Source organism: Tachysurus vachellii, chromosome 18 (genome assembly GCF_030014155.1).
Source record: "Tachysurus vachellii isolate PV-2020 chromosome 18, HZAU_Pvac_v1, whole genome shotgun sequence".
In the NCBI taxonomy this organism is placed as follows: Eukaryota; Metazoa; Chordata; class Actinopteri; order Siluriformes; family Bagridae; genus Tachysurus; species Tachysurus vachellii.
The window spans coordinates 10735554-10761686 of record NC_083477.1 but is presented as its reverse complement, the minus strand read 5'-3'; the positions used below and the strand labels follow the sequence as shown (position 1 = coordinate 10761686).

The following is a 26133-nucleotide window of genomic DNA, read 5'->3' as shown; positions in this document are numbered from 1 at the left end:
AAATGTCCCATTGTTGCTCAATTGGTTTGTGACTTAGTGATTGTGAAGATCACATAATATGATTTACATCATTTTTGTAATCACCAGAGTATTCCACAAGCCCTCTTCCTGGAACAGACCACATCCATCACGATACAAATGTTACATCATAGTATAAATCTCAGATAATTTTGTGATGATTATGAATAAATGTTCCCTCTAAGGGGACAGGTCTCTTCAGTAAAATGTGCATACAGCAGTGATTATTATTTTTTTGTTTCAAGGCATATCCCACAACATATTACAAGTAGAGACAGATTTGTATAAGAACATATGGATCTGGATGTAAAAAAAAAAGAAAAAGCATAGAAAGATCACATGTAAGTGATTAGTTATGTGTGTGATTAGTCACAGCACTAACCACCAACCACTAAGTTAACCTCTGGATAAAACCCAGTTAAGCAACCGCTTAGTTTTCCACAAAGAGAAATAAACTTATTTAGCTAAAAGCTTTATAGAGGTAGTATACCTTTATATAGATAGTATATGTCTAGTTTGACGTGTGCCTTCATTTCTATTGTTGTGAATGTATCAACAAACTTCCTAACTCATTACAGAAAGGAGTGAGGCTTAATAATTCTCTAATTATCTTAATAATTGTATTAAACTCCAGATAAGATTAAAAAAATGAAACAGTTGATAACAGATTATTTTTCTTAATTACTTTCCTTTGGTTTTTACTGAAAACATTGAGGTCCAGGATTAACTTTGTCAAATTGGATAATCTCCAGTGCAGAGAGCAATCAGAAAGAAATAAAACAGAGTAAATAATCTGCTCTCCTTCTCTGAATTCTCTTCTACATTCATGGGGACCCTGAGCCTCCTGGCTGACAGCCGTGATGACAATGATCATTATGTTGGTCAGAGACTTGAGGCGATGGTGCTATTGTGAAAAATGCATTCACTCTGAAGTCATTTACACTTTCATTGGCAGCTATTTAGTCACCAGAAAGGCCCAAGACAGCAATTTGTGAATCCTGCTCAGCCAAGTAGAAGTGTGGAGCCGGAAGAAAAGGAATAGAATAAAGTCAATTAATTGTTCCTTATCTGGGAGGGACCCACTGACAGGATCTATAGTCTTGGATCCAGAGTTGTTCACATCTGTTTAGCCAGCTTCCCAAAACCATGACTTCAGACCACCAAGCCTCAGAGAATAGGCCAATTCAGCAGTGTCTGAGCTTTCTCTATCTTAGACACATTTGTATATCATTTTCTGCTAGGTCTAGTCTATTCACAGAGGATCCCGATTACAAAGGACCCCAGTCATAAAAGGATTCAGAGAAGGCAGAATTACCACCAAAGACAGCACTGTCTGTCTGAGTCTGGCTTGTTGCAACAAGATTCATTATGTAGTGGGACATTCACAAAAAGGATATATAATGGAAAACAAAAGACACACTTTTTAGATTTATCCCATAAAGCAAAGCAGATCTATCAGCAGTTTTATAAAGATTGCCATTTCTTTGTACACACATGAAGTCATCTCTGCCACTCATGTCGAACTTGTGTTAACACATCCGATGTTGGATGTAATTGCACACCGAATGTAGTCCTTTAACCTCCTGAGACCCGTATGCTACTGTTGTGTACATTACAATTTCTACTGACTGTTTCTCTTAATTCATAGCTGATAACTATAAATTTAATCAGTGTTTTCAAGGAAGCAGTTTGGCAAAAGAATTATACCTAACAGTCCTCATATAAGGTTGGTACAATAAATATATATAGACAATGAAGTGTGAGAAAATGTTATGTCCTCATATGAGGACATTCAGGTCTCAAGAGGTTAAATGATCTTTTCCTGGTTAACCAGTATGTTCTTCTTTTGTCAAAGGCATTCTTAGAGGCTGTCTGAAGAAATGTAAATTATAATATAAATGAAGTATAAAATAATTTCCCCTGTAATTAAACCAAATAGACACATATGAGTGATATAAACACTGATGTTGCATCTGTTTAGAGATCATTCATTGATTTGCCAAAAAAATTTTTGATTTTTCAAAAACAAATAAATGTAGTGAAAAGCTATACATAAAAAAAAATCTGATATATAAAGAAAATCAGATTTTCATTTCAGATTTTCTTTTAACAGTCCACACAATTTTAGTTAAATTCAACTATCCTAATCAATTGGGGTCATTAAAACCATTTATTAACATAAAGAAGTGCTTTTATGCAGATTTGATCCAAGTGCTAAACAATATAAACAACAACTGTATTACAAATAATTACAAAAGCAAAACCATATAATCAAATGTGTCTACTTTATAATACACGAATATTCACAAATCTCCAATCTCCATGTTCAATTATAACATTTATACCCTGTTTACAACCATAATAATGGAATAGCACGTTCAGTAATGTCAGTGGAAATAGGTAAAGCCTATATATTCTTGCCAAACTGCAAAACTGGCTAAAAACATCTGCATATTAACACTATGTTAAATATTATCTCAGAAACATTTAGGTATGCACACACAGAGATGAACCCCCACACCAAGACATTTTAAATGATGTACCACAATTGGCAGTGATGGTATTCTGTTTAAACTTTGAATAGCTCTTTGAAAAGGTTAGTGAATGGGGTCACATAAAGAACGTCTGAGTAACAAAGCTCTTGCTTTAACACAAAAAATAAGCTTTGCTTTAAAGAATAGAAAAAGAGCAAAAACCGATCTATCATGTCATGCCTTTGGTCTGCTTCAAGTGGCAATTTCTCCTCAAATGGCCTTGAACATTAACTAAATTACTATTACAGAAAATCTTTCAAGAACTTCTCCTCAGTCTAAGGAAAAATCACATGGCATATGATGCGCCCTCTTGGCTGAATGATAGAGGATCTGGAAGTCTTTAAATCGAGGAGCACAGCCAAGCCAAGCCTCCCCAAAGAGTTCAGCTCCGGTGAAAAGAAACTGACCAGCTCCTGCTTTAACGCCGCACTGCAGAAGTGTATGAATGTACCCATGCCAAGAGCCCGAGTGGTTTGGCTCTCTCCCAAAGACTCCACTCCGTTGCCGATACACCCTGCCTTTCTGTACCTCTACCACAGAGGTCTGCCTCTCCGAATCATGGGTTACGTTCCTTATCGAGCCACGGACCACTGGTCAAATAGAAAAAGTAAACGGGTGTGAAAATGTTATTTTTGCACAAAGAGCTAGACTTAAACAAATAACAAGTCATCTCTGAATTAGACAAATATTAGACTGCATTACAAATGTAACCTTTGCTTATTTCCTTTTGTAAAGAAATCAAACTCTTTCCTTAAAATGCCTTCTAAACATGCACACCATGAGGCAAACCAAAACCTTTTCAATATACATCAGCAGTTACACTTTCATTAGGCAGCTCGTTCTCTATCATTAAAAAGTGTCCAATGGCAATTTGTGAGATTAGAGTTCAAGGGTCAGGCTATACAAGGCGTGAGTTCAAAGGAGCCACTGCTTTTGCTCTGTTGCAGGCCTTAAAGCAATGTGCCTCCTGTTGTGTATTGCAAAGCCCTCACATCTGCCAGGGCCCACTCGCTAGGAACAAATCAGGGCCTTGCCCTGCATGTAGCCATTCATGGAATAAATTAACCTTCACATCCAAGATAGAGACTGACTACTCTGATATATGAGACTAATTCAAAATGGTTTATTTGTATGTGGTGACTCATATAATCCTATTATAAAAATGTAAGTCGCTCTGGATAAGGGTGTCTGCTAAATGCTGTAAATGTAAATGTATTATTAGTGGTGTGCAACAATATACTTTATTACTAAACATACAGGAACTTTCAAATAAACATTCACAGTATCTAATTTATATCTGGGAAATGTGCATATTGGTATATTATTGTTTTATATTAGAAAATTCACAATTTCTTACTAAACAAAACTGATATGATAGGTTGGATTAGCTAAAATAAACAAACTCACCAAAGTCACTGCTGCAGATGGCTTTCAGTATCTCAGAGTCATTGCATGGTCGACAGGCTGCTGTGAATGCACACAGAAAGGTCACTTATTTGATACAAACTAGGGAAGACAGCATCAGATAGCATCATAAAGTAGAACAAAACATACTTTGTCAAGATCAGCACGGTGTGTGTGTGTGTGTGTGTGTGTGTGTGTGTGTGTGTGTGTGGGAGAGAGAGAGAGAGAGAGAGAGAGAGAGAGAGAGAGAGAGAGAGAGAGAGAGAGAGAGAGAGAGAGAAATCTAATTAAATTTTCACTACATTCTATTAGACAATACTCTGCATCTGCTAGAGAGGAATACAAAAACCCTTTAGGAATGTTAGGCATGTGGTATATAATCACAAAAGTCAATCCTTTTCTGTGTGTGAGGGCAGAAATTTGACTTTTGTCTGATCCTCTTTTTGTATAGACTACTGAGCAATCCCTCACCAAGCAAGTGTGTGGCTGAAATGTGAATTCTTCTTTGTCAGAGTTGAGAGAGTTGGGAGTAGTCAAGCAAACCCCACCACCTGAATTAGATTTTGACATGAATAACACACCCTCATATAGACACACAATGACTTAGTATCTGTGGAATTTAAAAAGCATTCACCATCTTTCCATCAATTCAGGTTGAGACCTCTGCCTTGATTTTTTTTGGCAGTGCCAAAGGTATTTAAAATCACTAATAGGAAAAATAACATATACAACTGCTACAGATAGCATGTGCTTTTCATTTACATTTAAGTGGAAGGAGAAGGAAAATCCTTAAAATGTTACTTATTAAATGTTATGTAGTGTTTCAAACACACCAAACTATTTACAACTCAATTTACAACTCAAAAACTGAATAAAGTCCTCCAGATACAAGTGATAAACATAATGAATGCAAGCTTCAGTTAATGTTCACAACAAACAACAAAAAGGAGAAAAATTTCAGGGATTTGGACTGTGGAATGGTTGCTGGTATGAGTGTATCAGAAACTGTCTGTCTAGGATATTCTCTCAGTGATGTGGGCTTAAAAACATACTTTCTGAAAGAGAGGTCAATGAGCGGAGAATAAACAGAGTGGTATTAGCTGACAACTGCACAGTTGAATATGACCATGTGACACTTCAAATATTCAACTTTCCAGGCTTGGGAAGCCTCTGATCTATAATAAGGCTGAAAGTAGTGGAACTTGGCTTTCTGCTCTTGTAGCGCATTCACCTCAAGGTTAAATGTGTTGTGTGTCTGAGATGTATTTCTGTTCACCACAGATGTAAAGCAGGCTTTACAGAAGTATGGAAACAAATGAGAGAGAAAAAAGAATATATATTAAAAATAAGAAGAAGAAAAAATAAGAATAAAAATACATAAGTGAATATATACAATTAATGTTTAAAAAAGATTAACTTAAAACTTAAAATACTATACATCTATCCCTGTCCCTAACAAGCAAGCTGGAGGTGATGGCAGCAAGGAAAAGCTCCCTGAGATGATATGAGGAAGAATCCTTGAGAGGAACCAGACTCAGAAGGGAACCTCATCCTCATTTGGGTGATACTCTATAGTAAATAGTGTAAATGTAAATAATGTCCTTTCTACAATAGTTTATAATAGTGCAACCGAGAGCTCCTGAGGAACTAATGGGTCATTGTAACCTCTGAGTTCAGCGCAGACCTGATTGCTGATAAAGACCAGACCATACAGCTGACTGACACAACACTGGTTCAGATGTTGTGTTCTGCTCTCACCTCTGATTATGAAGGTGTTTTGGCTTACAGAACTGTCTCTTACTAGACATTATTTTTCCACATTATCCTAGGTGTAAACCCTATAAGCTTTTTTGTGTAAAAAAACTTCAGGAGATCAGTGGTTTCTGAAATACTCCATCCAGCCCATTTGGAAAATCAATGCAATCATCAAAAATCACGGAGATCACATTTTCCTCTATTCTAATGTTTGATGTGACAACTTCAGAATGATCAGATTTATTCATCATCATTAAGCATCATTAATTGCTTATCCTTAATGTATACGCTTTTTTTTTTAAATAAACTGAGTTTTTACCTTTTATTTTGCTTGTTTGAACCTCGGTAGAGCTGCTATCTTCGCGCAGCATCTCGTACCGGAACCCGACAATACTCGGACCTGCGTGACCCTGCGGGTTGGCCTGAAGAAAGATGGCGACGCTCTGAGCTTTATGCGCACGGAAGCAGCGCACCTGCTCCGGAGACTCTTCGTCCTGCAGCAGGAGGTCTAAGCCTGCAGCCCGCTCCACGAATACCGCGGCACCGTGGAAACCCCGCAGTGCTTTAACGCACACGGCCGCATGGCGCGAGCTCCACACGTTTGGCTGCAGCACGACCCGCAGAGCGAAGCGCGGGGAAAACCACGTGACCGAACCTGCCGCACAGCGAAGCCGCACCTGCTGCACCGACCCAGAGAGAGGCGAGTCCACCAGACCACTGGGTACAAACAAACAAGCAAACAAACAAACAAACAAACATTAACATGTCGAATTGGTTGTTATTTTATAGTAGGCTATTTTAATCTAGACTGACAGTTTCACACAAAAGTACAGCTTGTCGATTAAACATAAATACCTATAAATAAATAAATAGATAGATAGATAGATAGATAGATAGATAGATAGATAGATAGATAGTCATGTCTGGCTGTGGGATTGATCGAGGTAGTTAATAGTTCGTATCTATTATCCAGGCACTTTCTAAATAATTCATTTCAAAATATCATAACTTTAAAAGTGTGTGTCAATAAACCACGTTTAAATTCTTACCTTCCTCTCCAGTTGCACACATCTGCAGTACAGGACGTAAGAATACACAAAGTGTGTAAGTACTGTAGTAACCTGATTCCTCTTGGTGACATCAGTCCAAATGAAAGTTGGAAAGTCGGCAAGTGTGGTGAAACATTGTCCTGTACAGCATCAGTATTCTGCAGATCCCCGGTATGTGGTGCACTGGTTAGTGAGCTGAACAATTCAGACGGGGCGGATTTAGAGCCTTTGTCCCCTAGGAGAGGGTGAATAGGTCGACTCCACCCTCAGGCACTAACATTTATTAAGTTAACACACTGCTCCTCTCGGCTCATTAGGCAGACAGACAGACAGACACACACACACACTATATATATATATATATATATATATATATATATATATATATATATATATATATATATATATATATATATATACGTGTATATATATATATATATATATACACGTATATATATATATATATATATATATATATATATATATATATATATATATATATATATATATATATATATATATAGACCAGTTGACTATTATAATAAAAATAATTATATTTGATATAAGATTTAATATAAGAATCTGCTTAGGAAGTTTTCTGATGTTGTGCTAGAATTCATCAAAGCAGCGATCATAATTTAGCCAATGATTGATTCAGGCACTATTTTAATAGCACGTCAGCACTCAGATATCTGAGCTAAAATAAATGAGACGACATACGAGACGACCGTAAAGGCTGAACCAGAGACACAGATTAAACATAGGCCTGGACACACATTTGTATAACTAACCGATGAGATCTGGCTAAAAACAGTAGAAGGGGAAACTTAATCCGAAGCATTTTTAGGATGCACTATTTATTCACCAAGACACGTGAATAACGAGTCTGTATAAATGTAAGCAACGTGTTATATAGGTTATAAATGTCCTTTTACGCTTATTATATATTTACTAGCTCCAAAATAAAAAAAGCTGTGCGTACGGAAATGAGTGGAAAGGGCAGGTTTTGCCGAAACCCCTTCGGTTTCTAACCCATCTGTGTTTAAATAGAGTTCATGTATACTTCGGGTGGTAATAAAATGGAATTCGAAGTGAGGTCATGGCGACATCTTGTGGATTTGCGCGGCTTTGAAAACTCATTTGGGAGCAGGAATTAAATTGGGATTAAGGGCAGATTTAGATTCGGACCGGTCTGTGGCCAACATGTTCAAATGATCTAAATCATTGGATATTCCCAGGGCTTTCCTATTTAAGGTTGGTCGAATTTGAAAAGACTTGAAACACTGGGGAGACAAACTGCACAGATTTATATGTCAATTTGCTTTCGATCCAATGTGGCATTCATTCAGTATTATAGCCTGTTCTTTCTCTTTTTCTCTGCTCTTGCCTTACGTATCCTTTAACTGAGCAGGTATAATGCACCTTAATCGATCTAAGAATTAAGCTACACAACTGGTCTTTAAGCTGCAATTCTGTACCTTAATCTTTGTTGATTCTATAATCACGTTTAAATTAAAAGACACAAAAGCAGTAATATCAAAGGTGCTACAGGGACAAATAGAGTCTTGCATTTCTAAATGCAGTCCCTAAGAGTTCAGCCTAATTTTTTCGTTAAACTTACTGCTGTGTATTAAACCCCTTTAAAATGTTTCAAGCCTAAATATCAGAAAAATGTTTCACTTTAGAAACATAGAAAGTTTTGCCTTTATCACTTATTCTGTGAGAATATTTCAGGTTTTATCATGACGTAGTTATGCTCTGTTATAAGGCTTCATAGATTTTATAGTCTATTTTATGAGAATTTGACAATTCATCGTTTCATGCAAATTATCTCGCTGGCTTACTGTGATTATTATTATTATTATTATTATTATTATTATTATTATTATTATTATTATAAAGCGGTTTCTTTCTTATAAAAATCAGCTCTCAGAAATAGTAAAATGGATCATTCAAGCTGAAGTAACAATTACAATAAACCTTCGGCTACAAAACTATATTTTTGGGTTTTTTTTTTTTTTTTACTCGCCTGGGAAAACTATTGATCATTGTGTGTTCGGCTAATATACACAGCAATGTCTACTTTATTTCATTATTATTGTTACAACATTTGCACGGTGTATTTTAAAGCTATATGTAAGGCAGACAACGTTGTAGCTTTTTATTAAATACGGTGAAACCGAAATTCGTATTTCTTTTTTAAACCGGAACTTTCAGGAACGCATCGATCAATCCGACACTTAAACAAAACGTGTGAAGGGGGGAAAGGGAGAAACACGCAGCGGGGGCTGAACTTACAGAAACATTACACGTTTTCTCTAATAACAGATACCTCCTCCGTACTGAGACACGACTAGAAAACCCGAGTTTTCATTTTTAAACGATAAAAAAAAACACTTTTAAAGTTCCTTGTAAACTCAGTAAATTCGCGCAAATCTCTAACTATTTGTCGTTTTTGTACACAGTTGAAGAAAAGTCAGTATTCTCAATAAGGCTATTAAACTGTAACGTGATCAGGACGCGTGTTTAGGCAGAAACACAGCAAGGTTTTTGTGTGTGTTCAGGCGGAAAATACGAAAATGTAATGAGTAATGGAGACACTGTCAGTGACTAACAGGGATTTTTTTTAAATCATCTAATATATTACATGCATATATTAGCTTGTTGCACTTCAACCCAAGACTGTAATAGCAAATTTTTTTTAAAGGTGTATAAAGGTAAAATAGATTTTTTTGGGGTATCTTAAAACAGTTCCGATTTTACAAAATCTAATCAAGAAATATTACTATTTCCGCACTATTCATTATTTTGTCGAAATTACAGAGAGTTCACTGTGCGTATGAAAAAATATATATATACCATACATATGTTTTTTGTCATGATGTTTGTTGTCATGGTGTGTTCCTCTATAGGCTCCGACTACAGGCAACATTCAGACACTTTCCATAGTTTGATCAGCATTTATATTCATATTTACTTTGTGCTTTGATACACAATGCTAGACTTTCAAATATACACAAACTAGTCACACAATACAATAAAGGACAGAGATACAGAAGGAACTTACTGGTTCCCCCTGGATAAAAGGTGCCGTGCGTTGAAAAAGGCCTAGCGTATATACTCTCGAAAAACATACTAGCGTACCAAGCAGTGAATAACGATGGCACGTGCCGCACGATGCTATTACTATTTAGTACGTTAGTACGCGTTTCGCACGTAGTCACTGCATTGCGTTTATTTGTCACTGTGCGCTCACTCGCACTACAGCTGACGAAGGCTAACCGAAACAAACTGATCTCTGGACATTACAGATACCTTGGGAAGTAAAAAAATAAACTTCATTTTCATAGAAAATATGAATGAAAATGTATATGCAGACTATTTTTGTTACATATTTACATGATTCAAAGACGTGCTGTACAGTTAGTCTAGAAATTATAGAAACATGGATTATTACTGGATAGATAATATTTTATAGATATTTACATCATTTGGCCAAGAAACACACAAGTCATCTTTGTTCTTTGAAGAAGCCATGGTCTGTTGAGCTCTCCTTAATCGTTACAGTCAGTGCGTTGCTTGTTACATCTGTCACAACAATTTTCTCCATGTTCTTTAGGCACGGGATCCAGGATTCCTCATCTTCATCTCCAAGATTCTGTTGTACAGGGTATTCGGGAGATAAGTGATCAATAGGCTGAAAGAAACTGTTCTTGGAAAGATGTTTTCTCTTGGTGTGTGGATCTGAAGGGCCACTTGAAAAATGCTTTGAGCCGTGTCCCAAAATATCATGAGCTGTTTTTCGCAGAGTGCCTCCAAGAGCCACACTGCTACTCGATCCACACCCAAGCTGTTTAGGAGGCTTACTGCTTTCTGCTTGAAACCTCTGAGTTAACTGGATAACACTGCAGTTGGATGTTTCTCCTGAATGATGAACAGGCCTGGAAATTTTAGATGAACTAAATGATAAATGTTCATCTGCCCTTCTCTTAACAGGTTCAGTGGGTGAACAGCTGCTGCTAGGTGTGCTAACAGGAAAACGCAACTTTGGTTTTGGTCCTCTCTTTTTTGGTGTGTTAACCGAGTCGATAAGGGTATGTGTTGGAGATACTGGAGGTCGAGATCTTCTCTCTGGCTCTGGTGATCGAACACGAACACTTTCTCCTCTGTTGACAGCACTTGGGGGGAAGATAGTAGGTACAACTGTTCTTAGCCCTTCTCGAGCTCGAGGTGTTACAATTGGCTCTGCAACGGGGAATGAAACTCTAATCTCTCTTGACATTTCCCTTCGGAAATCGTCACTTTTGGCTTTTGCTTTAGCCTTTGCCTGTAATTATAAAAAAAAAAGGTCATAATGCACAATGCATAAATCCAATTAATGCTGATGATCTTAAACAGGCAGACAAACTGGTTCTAGTAAACAATTATGAAGAGTCAAAAAGTCCTACTCAGAGCTTAGCATGGCCAAAATGGACATATTTTAAACTCTAACACTTAAGCTAATGTCATTCAACGAATAATTAATGTATGGTTAAAACATGTAGTTAAAGTGACTGTATGCATTGTGCTTTAACACAAGCTGCAATCTCACCTTCAGTAAGAAAGTTTCTGGTTTGGGTCCTCTCTTTTTCGGCCCATATAATTCTCTTTCTCGCTCTCTATAAGGAAAAATAATCAGCGGGTGTTAGTTATGCGGCAAATAATATTTAGAATTGGACTGAAGAAATGCTATAGATTAGTGCAATAACCTCTCCTCGAAAGCAGCGAACAGTCGCTCGTCCAAAATATTTTCTTCTGGCTCCCAGGTGCTGTACCTGTGACGAAATATTAAGTCAATACAAATCATGCCAAATAAAATAATAAATATACGGACAATTTAAGCATTGCTTAAACGAACAGTGAGTTATCTGCTTCAGTTATCTCAGAATACACCAGCAACCGAATCAGCTCAGAGTTTCCGCGAATTAGCGACTATGCTAACTAACCCCACAGTTGGCCATATAACGTCAGCTAACGTTTAGCACCGAGTACCGAAGCCCGTTACGCATTCAGCTCGGTAGCAGTCTCTAACTTTAGCGTTAGCAGACTAGAGAAATACCAGCGCAGGCGTTCGCCTCCATGACACACAGGGTTTGTGTTACTCACTTCTGAGACCAGCCTTTCCATTTCACCAGATACTCCATCCGCCCCTGCAAGAGAACGCATGACAGCTAAAACACGGCCAATCAATTAGCATGCTAGGCTCGCTAGCTAGCTAGCCTTCAACTTGCCAAAGCTTCAAGACACAAACGAATCTCAATCCTTCGTTGCACAGAAAGCGAAAACAATACAGCAAAAGGCAAAAGTTATACACATACTCTTCTTATGCGCCGCTTGATGATGGATTCGGCCGCAAAAACCCTCTCCCCGACAGCGGAGAGCTCCATGTTTACTTCTGCCCCACGGTTTTTTTCCTCCGCTACAACCTCGGCCAGTGTAATCACGGACAGCCCATAATACTCGCTGGCAGAGACGTCATCACGTTCTAAATTGTTGCCATGGGACCGAAGTCGGTGGGACCGTATTTGGTTGAGTCTATTGGTCGAGTTGTTGCTAAGCGAATGTAGTTGCTAAGGGAGGGGAGGAGCCACGCTGTCTTTTCGAGGAAGTGACGAACCATAAAATAAATAGAGCTTGAGGTTGAACGCAGCTCGATGGAAATTTGGCTGTCGTTCACGTTTTTAAATTTGCTTGTAGGGTGAAGTTTGATTTCAGTCGCTTTTGGAAAGTAAGTAAGAAACACAGGCAAAAAGTCGTGTTCAGTCGTGTTTTAGGCCCATTACACAGTTTGTTGTTTAATCTGACCTGCAGTGAGTAAACAAGCAGGTTAAACAGAGTCACTGTACATGTCGCTAATCCTATAATATAACTTCGTTATAATGTTTAATTGGTAACAGTGAAATTGTTCACAATATTTGTTTACAATGTCTGATGGTTTAATAATTCTAGAAATAGATGTCCCTATATGTGGCCGTCCTTTTATTCTGACCTCATGCATGTCATTAGCCTAAATTGTACACATTATGCTCATAAAAGCTACAGGCATTAATTTTTTAATTTTTTTATTTTTTTTACCAAATTGATTTTCTTTCGTTTATATTTGAGCAAAGAGACATAAGCCTAGATTTTACTAGGCCCATAACGCATTAGAAATAAGCAGAAACCATCGTTGCTCTCGCTGTAATATGTTGCCTCTATATATCGGGCTTTCATTCTCAATGATTTCTCAATTTATGTAACATTGGAAGAGCTACTGATTATTTTAAAATCCCACTTAGCCCACTTATCCCACTTATCTCGATCTGAGACTGGGTCCAGAGTAATGCGCAGGTAACGTTAAATAAAATAATAATCATAATAATAATAATAATCATATACTTATTATTAATAACAATAACAATAACAACAATAATAATAACAATAATAATAATCGTAATCATAACAATAATAATAATACTAATAATAATAACAATAAAAAATATAAATGAAATCATAGTTTGCCATAATTATTAGTCATTGGCAAATTGACCTGTAATAATTTTACATTTCTGTTGTATAACTGATGTTAATTATAGGTTATAACATGAGCGTATAAAGAGAATAAATATAGAAGAGCATTCAAATAAATAACCTATTCATTCTCATTGGGTCTCAAATTAATCTGTTATACTCATAGGATAATCAAAGATTAAACACCTATTATTATTATTATTATTATTATTAATAATATTATTATTATTATTATTATTATTATTATTGCATTTTTTTCGTCAATTTAGTTAATAGGATTTGCTGTAAATTGCATTATTTTATTTTATTTTATTTTTTAAACCTTTAGAAGACACAGAGGGAAAACAGAATTGCTTGTTGCTTAGGAGGCCCGATTTTAGTTTAAAAAAGAAAAGAAAGTTAAAGAAATGATTTTGTGTCTTCAGTGGGGCAGACCTATTTCTATTTCAATCTAAATGTAAATACATACATATACAATTATTTATTTATTTATTTATTTTTTAGGAAGCAAATATTGTTTCAGGTCTTATTTAATTTTGACTACATGAATGCACTACTATATCCCGTATATAAGGATTTAATAAATATACTAAAATTACAGTTATTAATGAATTAGTTATTTGACAAATATAATGTCAGAACACTTTAAGTAACATTTTAAAGGTAAAACTAAATGTCCTGTAGTAGTTCATTTTTCCGTCTTTGCGCCATTGCCTTTCTAAAATCAGCTGTTAGGTGTAATGACATGAGAAGGCGAGGAAGGGTTTTATTATAGATGACTGTTTCGTTTAAAATAAACTATGAGACACCATTGTGCATTAGGCTTTTTGAGTTTTGCCAGCTGCTGGTAGAATTTGTTTGATCAAACACAATGTTTTAAAAACGTCAAATAATTTTTTTTCATGTTAATGAAAAATGTTAAACATTAAATTTAGATTAGAAATTCTGAATCTATTTGTAGAGCCATGTGAGGATAGACTATACTTATAAAATACAACAGCAATTTTAATGCTTAAGTGCAAGATACCCAGGTTTGTCAGATACATTTTCTACAAGCTACCATGAACTGATGTAAATCATTTAATAAAAGACTATTAAATATTACTGTCAGCAATAAAGCAGGAGTAAATATTTTTACAAGTAATCAGAGTAACACAATTAACACTCTCTCTTTCTCTCTCTCTCTCTCTCTCTCTCTCTCTCTCTCTCTCTCTCACACACACACACACACACACACACACACACACACACACACACACACACACACACACACACACACACACACACATACACCTAATATAAAGGTTCTTATTAATATAGAGCGTCCTATAAATTACATATTAAGTCTCATGTCAAACATATTTTGGTTTGTTAACTTAACTGTATGATTAGGATGATTTTATTTATTCAGAATGCAAAATATCTTGAAGCTAAAAGTTACAAAAAAGACATTTCTAATGCATTTAACTGAAAGACAAGACATATGCCCCAAACAATATCTTTAACAAATTCTATACTTTGCAACAAAATTGATTATTATTGATGATGATCAGTAATGATTGTTTTCCTAATACAGCAATAAAATCTTAATGCTTTTTTCACCAATCCGATTTAACATGACTTACGGGTGGTATTTAGGGACAGCAGCATTGCAGGATTGACCTGCGATGGTTTATTAGCTCACCAACAGAATTCTGAGTCGTTTTTAGCATTTAATTAGCGCTTTTCTCTCAATCGGAAATAAATAATACTAATTTTGTCTGGTACGTAAAAAAATATGTCTTAAACTCTAATAAGACTGACATCAATCATGTAAATCTTTTGTGTTTCTGTGATTTGCCCTTAGACGAATGTATAAAAGAAATTTAATTAAGCTAACAGAAATTAAATATTTGTTACTCATTTAATTTAAGATTTTAAGCTTGGTGATAATCGAAACAATACTGTTGTTGACTATAGTATAGTTTTTATAGTTTTTTTTGTTTATACTAGTATTGAACTCTAAATAATTACAAACAAATAAACATAAATCTAAAAATATCTTTTTTTATCTAACAACAATACAGATATTTAAGTGTCGAGTCTATTAATGTGTTTGTTTTGTTGTTTTTATTGTTTTGTTTGTTTCTTTTGTTTGCTTTTTTACAGCGTTTACTAATATTTTTTAAATTGTCCTTAAAATGTGATGTTAATGCGTGTAACGGGTTTAGGATTGGCGATTTGCAATTAAGAATACTTTAGAAATAATTGTACGTAAAAATTCATTAAAATTACCGCGAAAAAATCTGGATTATCCTGGAACAAAGCTTGTGTATAGTGCTTGAGCTTCTATGCAAAGGAAATAAGTTTCTATAAAGCATCAAGGGTTTATCCTAGTTTATACTAGTCTAGTCAACAGGAAAAAGGCAAATAATTAATAACGTCTCATATAAATTATAATTTGAATCCATATTCTATGGTATTGACATGGAATTACCCGCCCTGAAGCATTATGTCAATGAGTTTAAAACGAAATAAATAAAATTAAAAAAAGGAAAATTCACGACTAAAAATTTAGGGCGAACAAAACATAGTGCTGGATAAACTGGTGCTTGTAAGACACTTTTGTATCGTGTGTGCGTTATTGATTTTGTAGCTCTAGGACCTGGTAAGAGGTGGAGAAACAAAGAGCTGTTCAGAACAAAGACGCTGAAATAAAAATCACTGTTATTTCGGGAAAATGTGATGCGTTGCGAAAATGCCAAAATAATATAGATATAGAAATAACTGTAATATCTGATCTTTAATACGCGCAGCGTTTAATGCGGAACAGATTCCCCCTTGTTTGTGTGCGCAGCGGATTGGACTGCTGTAATGGCGTGTGGCTGTAAATGGCTGAATCTGAACACTGCTAGTCGAGCTGTAAAAATATCATTGGCTGACTTTTAATTAATCTGTGGATCCGCCCTCGGAAAAAAACAAAACAAAAAAAAAAAACATGTTTCATATACGATTAAAATGATGGACAATATCACTAGATCTTTGTGTAACTTCCAACATGCTGCCACAGGATTCACCTGTCAAACCCTTACCTACTGTACACCATCGTATGTTTGCTGTTTGAACTCAGGATTTTATGTTGTTTCTTCCTCTATTCATTTTTGCCTTCTGGTCTGTTTAGTAGGAAATCATTTATTATTTTAGGTTTGCTGTTCTATCAAATCAACTTATTTTACGCAAAACCCGAGTGCGTCTAAAATGTGACCTGAAAAACCTCCCTGAATTGTTGTATGTTTATGGAAAACCGTATGAACCGGTCATCATGGACACAAAGAATAAAATAAACACCACACAAGCGCGTGCGCAATTAATTATGTTGTGCGTCATTGCTTTATCTGGGACTTGGAGTGATTTATGGGCTAATTGCAATGCATACAAAGCAAACAAATACAAAGGGTTTGATGTGTAGGATCTCTGTGCTCTATGTGTATTACTGTGTCGCCTCTCCGATGGTTCGATAGTCTAGTGTATATTTGGCGTGTCAGTGCGGTCTTCAGCTGCTTGATGTCATTCCAGGTTCATTTTTGCCCCCACACACATACACACACAACACACACACACACACACACACACACACACACACACACACACACACACAATACAACAGCGTCAGCCTGGCGCGTTATTTATCCAACCTACGTTCAGTGATGTGTATAAGCGCATGAGGAGGAGGAGGACAGCCATTTTCTTTTCTCTGGCTGCGCCAACAGTTCGGCCGCTTTAAAAATGGTTGCTCTGATTATCAGTTCGCCGACGAAGCTACGTGAACATTACACGTATTTTCCACTGCCTCAGCACGTTTCTGGGCAACGCATTAGTGACAAGGAAGCTGTAAAAATGGCTGAAATGTAATATACGGGGAGCGGAACTCAGTGAAATGGAGTGAAATAGCTGAACACAACCCGTCCTTTTAACAACCAATACTGAGGTCTAGGAGCCGAAACCATGTCAAAGCTGAAGGAGGAATAAATAACTGGAATAGATATAATACTATAGTAGCAATTCTAATAAAATAATTAAGGTATTTAAGACTATTTCATCTGAACAAGCGACATCCACGTATAAGCTTCCGCAAATATCTTTAAATAAATATCAAACATGCAAGATGTCGTTTTAGCTTCAGGCCAAATGAACTAGAATTTGCGGTTCTTTTTCATTCACTTAACAGGTTCTGTGAAAGGTTCTCCGAATCGAATCACCTACTGGCTCATTTGCAAGTGTTCATTTCGAGGTAATTAAAACAAAAGCGCCTTGGGACTCGGACTTCTCATTTCGTTTCTCAGAGCTTGTTACTTGATGTGTGTCACCTCCACAATCCTACTCCTGTAAAGCTCATTAGTCAGCTTCAATCAGCCTCTAAAATTAATACCGACCCTTGAATGAATTGATTAATCGTGTAGAATTCTGCATGAGATGAAGAACAGGACATAAATTTACTCTCGGTCACGTTATGCTTGAGTTTGGCTTCTACTTTTTAACAGGCAACCTTTATTAATTTAGCTAGCAAGTTAATTTCTGTTCAGTGAAATCACTTTTGTTTAAAGCAACTAAATCAAGCACTACTCATATATATATATATATATATATATATATATATATATATATATATATATATATATATATATATATATATATATATATATATATATATATATATTCATCTTCGAAACTATTGTAGATTCAATGAAAAATCTGCTGACTGGCCAAAAAAAATCTGGTCATGGATATATATATATATATATATATATATATATATATATATATATATATATATATATATATATATATATATTATGAAGGTTAAGGTAAGGCTATTTTTAACTGTGCATTGCATAATTAATGTTATATGATTAATGCACACTTGCATCTCATAACATGTTTCCATTTTGAGATGTCACGTTTCACCAAAATGTGTCTAAATTCACATATGTATGTTAGGTGGTGGAACATATGGTAGACATTAAGCAGTAATGACACATTAATTACTCATGTTTGGACTGTATAGTGAACTACGTGAAGTGGGTGGAGATCACATTACAGACTTGCTATAAAAGGAGTACCTCAATGCAAGTCTTTTGGTAAATATTCCTAAAAAAAAGTCTGGATTTTGAGGTTCACACATGAACTATGTTTCTGTTATTTATACTGATTCTGTTAAGAAACTGCTGTTCCTTTAGGTCCATATGTCTCTTTACATGCTTTAGGCCTATGGCTTTAATTACTGAGAGGGTTGTCAGTGGTAGAAGATATTTGAATTATTGTTCAAGCCGTCTGTCATGGATAGTGAGATTGTGCTTATTTTGAACAGTGCTGCACTCACTGATAAGCTTTCTGCATGCTGTGAATAACACTGAAATGACAAGCTTCAGGCTACTAATAACTCAGAATACTTGAAGTGATGCTCCAGGGTTGTTGAAACATCACACACAAAAATTCTCACACTTTAGAATGATCAAATGAGCCCATATTTAACAGAAAATTTTTTATTATTATTATTTTAAAAAAACTCAAAAGACAGCACACAAATTCTGAAACATCATGTGATTTATTAAAGTTGAGTTCTGTTAATTTTTTTTTTCTTTTATAATTGCAACTGTAGGTTATGTATGAGAGGGCAGTTTCTGAAATGAACATCTTGATACATATGAAATAGCAGTACACTCCCTCTATTGTCACATTGGCAGTTATCACAGGCACATAGTTAAAGATCTGCAAAACTAAACTGCTAAATAAAACAATAAATCAACCACACCTCTGTCTGAATGAACCTACCACCTTTCTAAAAATATCACAGATGAACAACGTACCAAATAATTCATGGTACTGTTTTTGGCTTTGTTGTATTTGTTGTGCTTCCAGTAATCAAGCCGTTTAATCTGATCTAAAAGCGACTTATTTTTGTCAGTGTCACTGATAAAAGGCTGTCATAGCAAGTCACGAGTGTTCAGTCAGGTCCAATCAAATGTGTCAAAACCTGATACATTTGCTGCCTGGATATGGTACTGACTATGATTGTTTCACTACAATAAGCTTTGTAAAATATTGATAGTCTATTATTATTATCATCATTATTATTACTATTATTACTCATTTAAGGCAAATTTAAACTAATGTTGACTACAGCATGTTCTGCATTTTCCCACAACATATTACTTCAACTAAGTAAAACACTTTAGCAGCAGTTTTACAATATTATGTGCTACCGGATTACAAATTGTCTAAAATAAATCGTTTGGTCATACATTGTTATTAGTATGTCACACCAAAAATAGGCAGTTAAAAAAAACATGGCATAAAAATAAAAACCATTTCAGCAAATCAATATGAAGCAATATGTAGAATCTCAAGAAGGGAAAAAGACATATTGGTGTACAAGTTCATCAGCATGAAATTCAACCACAGTATGATAGGGAATATCTACCCTTTGGATCAGTGTCATTCAGGGCTTTTTCAAAGCATCTTAACTGATGGCAAAGTGCAGCTTACATCATTCATTGGGTAGGTGAAGAAAACCAAAGGATCAAACGGTGCTTTGTCTGATTGAGGCTATTTCAACATTGCACAGCAAAGACCTGTATCTCTCACAACAGAATCAATTATGCACCAATGCAAGTGTGGCTTAAAGTAAAGTATATATTTAAAAAGAAAACACCCTGAATGAGAGTGTGTGTGTGCCCTGCGATGGGTTGGCACTCTGTCCAGGGTGTATCCTGCCTTGATGCCCGATGACGGCTGAGATAGGCACAGGCTCCCCGTGACCCGAGAAGTTCGGATAAGCGGTAGAAAATGAATGAATGAATGAATGAATGAATGAATGAACACCCTGAATATCCATCTGACATTAGAATAAGCTCAGTTCTCATTTGCAAGGAGAGTGTGATGTTGTAAAACTATGTGTTTGCAATGGAAAAGAGTTTAAATAATGCTCAAAATAAAGCACACATATCTATTTAACTGCCATTTTCATTTAGTGTACAAGGTCTTGAAAGCAAGTAAGTGCTTGTTCAGTGATGCTTTAACAACTTCTTAAGCTCAGCATGGTCTCCCATATTGATTTCTTCAGAGTACAGAATGTGCCTGCTTTTAAACATTCAAAACACTCTATTTTAATCTGTGCATGTACAGGCCTTAACATATTCCAAATGAAATAAAAAAATCTACACTGCAAAAAACATTTGCTTTCTATACATGAGATATTATAGATACATATGTACAGACTTCTAATAATTAATTACATATCTACAAATCCATATAAGCATCAGCAATTGTCAGTGTATCAAATTGAAGGCTGTTAAATGGAGACGTACTCCTTAAAGGTCACAGTCCGACAGTTTGTGGTGACATCCGTAATGATGATGTTACCTGAAAATGGCTTAAAATAGCTAACTGGTTCTTCACACTTTTCTGATGTCTCAGATGTGCCATCCACTATGAAATGGGACTCTGTGGGAGCTTCTGTATGTAGCCTAGTCCTCCCACAGCTTAAGTCGATTGGTTCATCGGGAATGTTGTCGGTAATATTGTAGTTGTAGAGGCTGCTGGTGTTTTGGCCAGAACAGTGCAGGTCGATAGGTTCCCTCTGAGGAGAAAGAACCACCGGATTGGGAGCACTGATACTTCTGGAGCCGAGAAACTTCTTACAATCACTTGCAGCCTTGTTAGGTTCTGACAAGTTCCGTTTACGAGTGATGAGGTGGTGATTGGCGGAGTCCTTCTGCAATGGCGCATCTTCCACAACTAATATAGGTGAAGAGCTAGTTTTGTTGGATGGTTGCAGAGAAGGATTGTATGATACGCCGATCTTATTCACCTCTTGTTCTGTTCTGTGACCTGCCTCAGTGTTCAGTTTTGCTTTTGAAAGCTCAAACTTTTTGGGGGGCACTTTATGAACAAATTCTCTGGTAACACATGCACTGTCTCCTGTGTGATCAGACTCACCATTCTCCTCCTCTGCTGTAACGTTTACAAGACTGGCTGCATTGCCATTTATAGACTCATTTATAGTTTGTTTTGGTTTCTCTGTTTCAGGAGAATCACTGTTTTTCACTTTGGAAGTCTGGACCCCATTATCCATGTACTTGCTCATAACAATGACAATTCGGCCATTTTTGTTTTTGTTCCTGATGATCTTCATCTTACTGCTGATGCCACTGGAGAGCAAGGGATCCTTTGAGGTTGTCTTTACTGTTTGGTCTTCCTTGATAGCGGGTATAAGCAGGTGCTTATGCTCCATGGACAGATCTTTCACTTTATTCAAACTACCAGTGTCCTTGTCACGCACCCATTTCTGTTGCAAGGCTGGAGGGAGGTTCCAGCCTTTAATAGATGGGTCATGCCCTTTAACCTCTTTAGACTTTGTGGTTTGCTGGTCATACATCTTAGGGTCTGGTTGGTAATGATGGTGTTTCTTGCTGTTTAGCTGATAGAAGTGCTTCTTCTTGCCATTGGTGTGAGCTTCTGTTGGGATTTCCTTGCTGTTGGGCTGGTACTGGTGATGTTTTTTGCTGTTGAGTTGGTAATGCTGAGGCTGTGACCGGGGCATCTGAAGTGAATCTACTTTGAACTGGTTCTCATCATCCACTGATGTCTCTTGGAGATCAGCAAGGATGCTGGACCTCCGTGCAAATGCAGGTAACTGGAATAAAGGGAGGAACCAGTAAATGGAAACTGGAATGACAGCTTTTTACCACCAATATCTAGCTTTGGATCGGTGGAATAACAGGCACAGAATAGCAGGCAGGCATTTTAACTTAAGTCACACAGCAGTCGCTATACATTATGCATCTATGACACTATCATTTGTCTTCCAGAAGCTCAGGACATTAGAAAAGAGCCACACTGAGAGGGTGTTCACAGACAGATAGCAAGAAAAGTATATCCTTAACATGAATGACTGTTAACCATTATCTTAATGACTTAAAATGCAACAGTACTACAATTAATTTCTCTGAATAAATGTAATTTAGGTAGTGAATTCTTACCTGGATCAGAAGATGTTTGGGTTTAGGTCCTCTTTTGCGATATCCCATCTGCTGCTCCTGTCTCTCTCTGAAACCAAACACACTCATGTTGTGAGACACTGTACCATCTATATCCTTCAGAAGACTAATAATTTCCTTAAAGGTTTATTGGCAAACATTTAACTGCATAAAATATAATGCCTTACTTTGCTTTCTTTGCAACTGTATAATTCAGTTTGATTATTTTTGACCTTGTAGTCTACTGCTGATATTCTTAGAAACAACACTAGCTATTTTAGATAAGTACTGACACTAACAAGATACAATACAAACAAGATACTATATATTTTATATAATATAATATATATATTAATATATATATTTTTTTATTTGTGCCATATATGACTGGTCAGAAAGAATATATATATAAGAATATATATATATGACGTTCTTTCTGACCAGTCATATATGGCACAAATAAAAATAGACTACGGCCATGAGCAACTATGTTTGGACTTGGCAACATAGGTTAATGCACTGTGTAGATTCAAGACTCTGCAAAGACCTCTGTCCTTTCACGACTCCCTAACACGTTCCATTCACTTGAGAAATAAAACAAACTACAAACTCTTAGTCTGTAGATATCTAATGATATAAATGACAGTGCTATGCTATGAAATGCTATGAAAGCTCCACACCACATATCTCAATTGACAGCAAATAAAGAGTATCCAGGCTCTCTTTTACATATTTCCCATTTTGTTAACTCTCATTCTCTCTGAACTTTCTATCTAATATTATTCTGAAAGGTCATTTTGACGAGGTCTGTCATATCTTTAAACTGTTAGCATGACAGCTGTTTCTCTCTTGGGTGCCATGTTACATTCCCCTACTGCCTTCTGATAACAAATAACATGTCTTCACCCTTCCTCTTTTGTCATAAAAGTGTTATTCTACATTGTTCGACTTTTCCACATGCCTTGGAATAGCATTAGTGAAGGACTGTTTGGTATATAAACAGTGTGAAAACGCTAAGCACGGAGCGCATCAAGGGAGGCTTTGTAGTCGTTAGGCCTCGCTGAAGGGGCTGCAATCAATCTTCTACTCGAGGGCCTGAGACAGGCTGCAGTCTGAGCTCGCCCCGCCCCCCATGACCATATAAGGACACGAGCTCAAGTTCACTTAAACCGGCTTTCAGTCTCACCTGTTTTGGAAGGCGACTAGAAGACGCGGGTCGAGGATGTTCTCCTCCGGTTCCCATGTGTTGTATCTGTAAAAATCGCCAATAAAATCAAACAAGCTGTAATGCAGCGATGGAAAAAGAAAATAACGTTATATGCTTTGTGTGCTTTAAAATGTGCCTTATAAATCTTACTCAACGAATAATTCAACCAAAATATATTTTCACAAGCGAATATTCAGCATGTTCGAAACGGGGGCCACGTTAAAGTCCCCGAAACCTTCGTTCCAAAGCGGATCCGCTGCCGAAATCATTAAACTCGGATAACGTGTGAGAAGGTTACCCCCTTCTTTAAGCTCGCATAAATTAGTGATGGAATCCGTGGCTCCGTTTGAAACACACACACACACACTCTCTCTCTCTCTCTTGCTACCCTCGCGCTAGCAGCTCGCGCGCGCAGAGCGCCACACACACACACACACACACACACACACACACACACACACACACACACACAGTAACTGCACTACAGTGCACTCCACATTTTGCACTCCACATTTTCAAAAATAAATAAATAAATAAAAGAACACGCAGAGCCAGTTAGCGCAGATATATAAAAATACACGCTTACCTCGGTGACCATCCTCTCCACTTCACCAGATATTCGGTTCTACCCTGCGATCGCAAAAGAATTGTGTTGAAATCACACACACACAAACACACAGCACACTATCGTCGTGTTTTGCACTAATCCAGATATCCTACCTTCCGTATGCGCTTCTTCTCGATGCCCTCCACCGCGAAGACGTGCTCTCCGACGGCAGGTAGATCCATTTGTCGCTCCGAGGTGGACGAAGCGAGAGCGCGATTGTCCCCCCTATTGGCGTTAAACCGTTGATGCTGTAGCAGTAATTTTGAGTTTTACAGCCACTGTGGCTCAGATGAATTCTTTCGCTAACCCTCCCTCCCTCTCTCTCCCTCGCGCTCTCCCTCTCCCTGACCCTTGCTCGTATTTCGGTGCTCGTTAGCGGTAAGCGGGTGAAATACACTCACTGCTGTTGCTACAGAAAATAGTTCGCGCAATAGCCAGGCAGGCACGTGACGTCAGAGCTAGGGGAAGGAGGAGGAGGAGGAGGAAGAGGAGGGAGACTTAACCGAAACCCCACGAGTGCAGAGAGCTGGGGTGCTGCGCACAACTGCATGATTAAATATCTTTCTGCTGCTGCTTCAACACGACTCATGCATGCACACACTTCGTTGGTTGTAAATGCACACACACAGACCTAGTTAAAGACTAGCTGCATAGACATAGCCTAGTTTAACAACAAAAATAAATTATCACTTCCACTTCCCCTACATCACTTTAAAATTGACGTATAAAATATTAATATACACGTGTTAGCACACCAACAGCAGGACATTAGATGTTTTCATAGCATTCTGACACACGTGATGAAAATATTTTGCCTAGTCATGCTTCAGATGTTTTGCAGCCATTTTAGGCTACCTGAACAAACCTGGTTCTAAAAACGACCTGTTCTAGTGCAGTTCAGTAATGTAGTTAAATTTATATTGCTTTATGACATCGTTCCCCGAAATACAGGCCTATAAAAGTGCCATTGTTTTAATTGCTTTCATATACACCATTTGACTGTATACACTCGACATTGTACGTAACGCATGAGAAGGCCTCCACTTTCACAGCTAAAGGGAATAACACACGTCTTTTTGACACCTTGACATGGCGCTACCAAGGGTATATTAAACCTTTAGCAGGCTCTGTATTCTAATACCTTTAATTAAAAATAATTAAAGGAGTATGATTAGACCTTCAGGACCACTAAGGTGCCATTAAAACATTATTCTTAAAGCTAATTTCCAATTGACCCACACCAAATACACACTCGTCCAATTTACATCCACGTCTACAGCAGCATCATATCAAACTGTTTATATGCTGTTTTGCACACTTTTTTCTCTTTGCATATGTTGTCTGACATTTCAGTCGATTGCTGTTTTGCACAATACTTTATAATACCTCATGTAACTTCTGCTTATACTAATGTGTTCAGTCCAGTATTTCTGCACACGTAACACTGATTGAACATACAGTATTTATGCTAATCTGTGTTTTTGTGTATTGTTTTTTGTGTAATGTCTTGTATTTTGTCTTTTTGTCTTGTCCTGCACTGTTTGCACCAGGTTGCACAGATACTCTTTATGTATCTAGTACTAACATCCTTAAGTCCTTATAATCTCTGTGTTTGTTCTATGTCCTTATAGCTCTGTATTTGTTCTATATAGCACCACGTTCCTGGAAAAACCTTGTCTAATTTTACTGTGTACTGCAACAGCTATATATAGTTGAAATGACAATAAAAAGCTTCTTGACTCTTGACTCTCTATTCTCAAATCAATGGTTCACCATGTGCACTTTCCCAGGTAACAAATATATAAGCTAGTAAAGGTAAAAAAAATTAAAATGTGTAGTTTAAAATACCACCCCAATGACAAGGTAGTTTGGTAGCTTTACTTTTGAGAATGAAGTCTGTTCTGTAAATGAGTGTTTTGTGTTAGTTTTCAACTCTATTAGGGTGAAAAAAATGTTTTATCCATTTATTAATACGTGCTACTTAAAGAAATGT

General features: G+C 36.7%; 3 protein-coding genes across 5 annotated transcripts; all 3 read right to left on the bottom strand.

The window, feature by feature from the left end:
- Positions 1 to 2235: 2235 nt before the first annotated feature.
- Positions 2236 to 7101, bottom strand: LOC132861097 (meteorin-like protein). Of its 2 annotated transcripts, none has more exons than XM_060892461.1 (4): positions 6761 to 7101; positions 6031 to 6428; positions 3960 to 4019; positions 2236 to 3142 (listed from the first exon to the last, which is right to left on the bottom strand). In XM_060892461.1, the coding sequence occupies exons 1-4, from the start codon at positions 6850 to 6852 to the stop codon at positions 2823 to 2825; spliced, it is 870 nt and encodes a 289-aa protein (XP_060748444.1). In that variant the 5' UTR covers positions 6853 to 7101; the 3' UTR covers positions 2236 to 2822. The 2 variants fall into 2 exon arrangements, with proteins under 2 accessions (XP_060748444.1, XP_060748445.1); XM_060892462.1 differs by having other exon boundaries at positions 3960 to 4016.
- A 2605-nt stretch (positions 7102 to 9706) lies between these two features.
- On the bottom strand, positions 9707 to 12338 carry cbx8a (chromobox homolog 8a (Pc class homolog, Drosophila)). The gene is made up of 5 exons (XM_060892740.1): positions 12118 to 12338; positions 11906 to 11949; positions 11509 to 11574; positions 11352 to 11418; positions 9707 to 11087 (listed from the first exon to the last, which is right to left on the bottom strand). Exons 1-5 carry the CDS (start codon positions 12184 to 12186, stop codon positions 10272 to 10274), a joined length of 1062 nt encoding a protein of 353 aa, XP_060748723.1. The 5' UTR covers positions 12187 to 12338; the 3' UTR covers positions 9707 to 10271.
- Positions 12339 to 18815: 6477 nt separating this feature from the next.
- Positions 18816 to 24557, bottom strand: cbx4 (chromobox homolog 4 (Pc class homolog, Drosophila)). Of its 2 annotated transcripts, XM_060892636.1 has the most exons (5): positions 24254 to 24552; positions 24120 to 24163; positions 23513 to 23578; positions 22330 to 22396; positions 18816 to 21983 (listed from the first exon to the last, which is right to left on the bottom strand). In XM_060892636.1, the coding sequence occupies exons 1-5, from the start codon at positions 24320 to 24322 to the stop codon at positions 20640 to 20642; spliced, it is 1590 nt and encodes a 529-aa protein (XP_060748619.1). In that variant the 5' UTR covers positions 24323 to 24552; the 3' UTR covers positions 18816 to 20639. The 2 variants fall into 2 exon arrangements, with proteins under 2 accessions (XP_060748619.1, XP_060748620.1); XM_060892637.1 differs by lacking the exon at positions 24120 to 24163 and having other exon boundaries at positions 24254 to 24557.
- Between the last annotated feature and the right edge of the window lie 1576 nt (positions 24558 to 26133).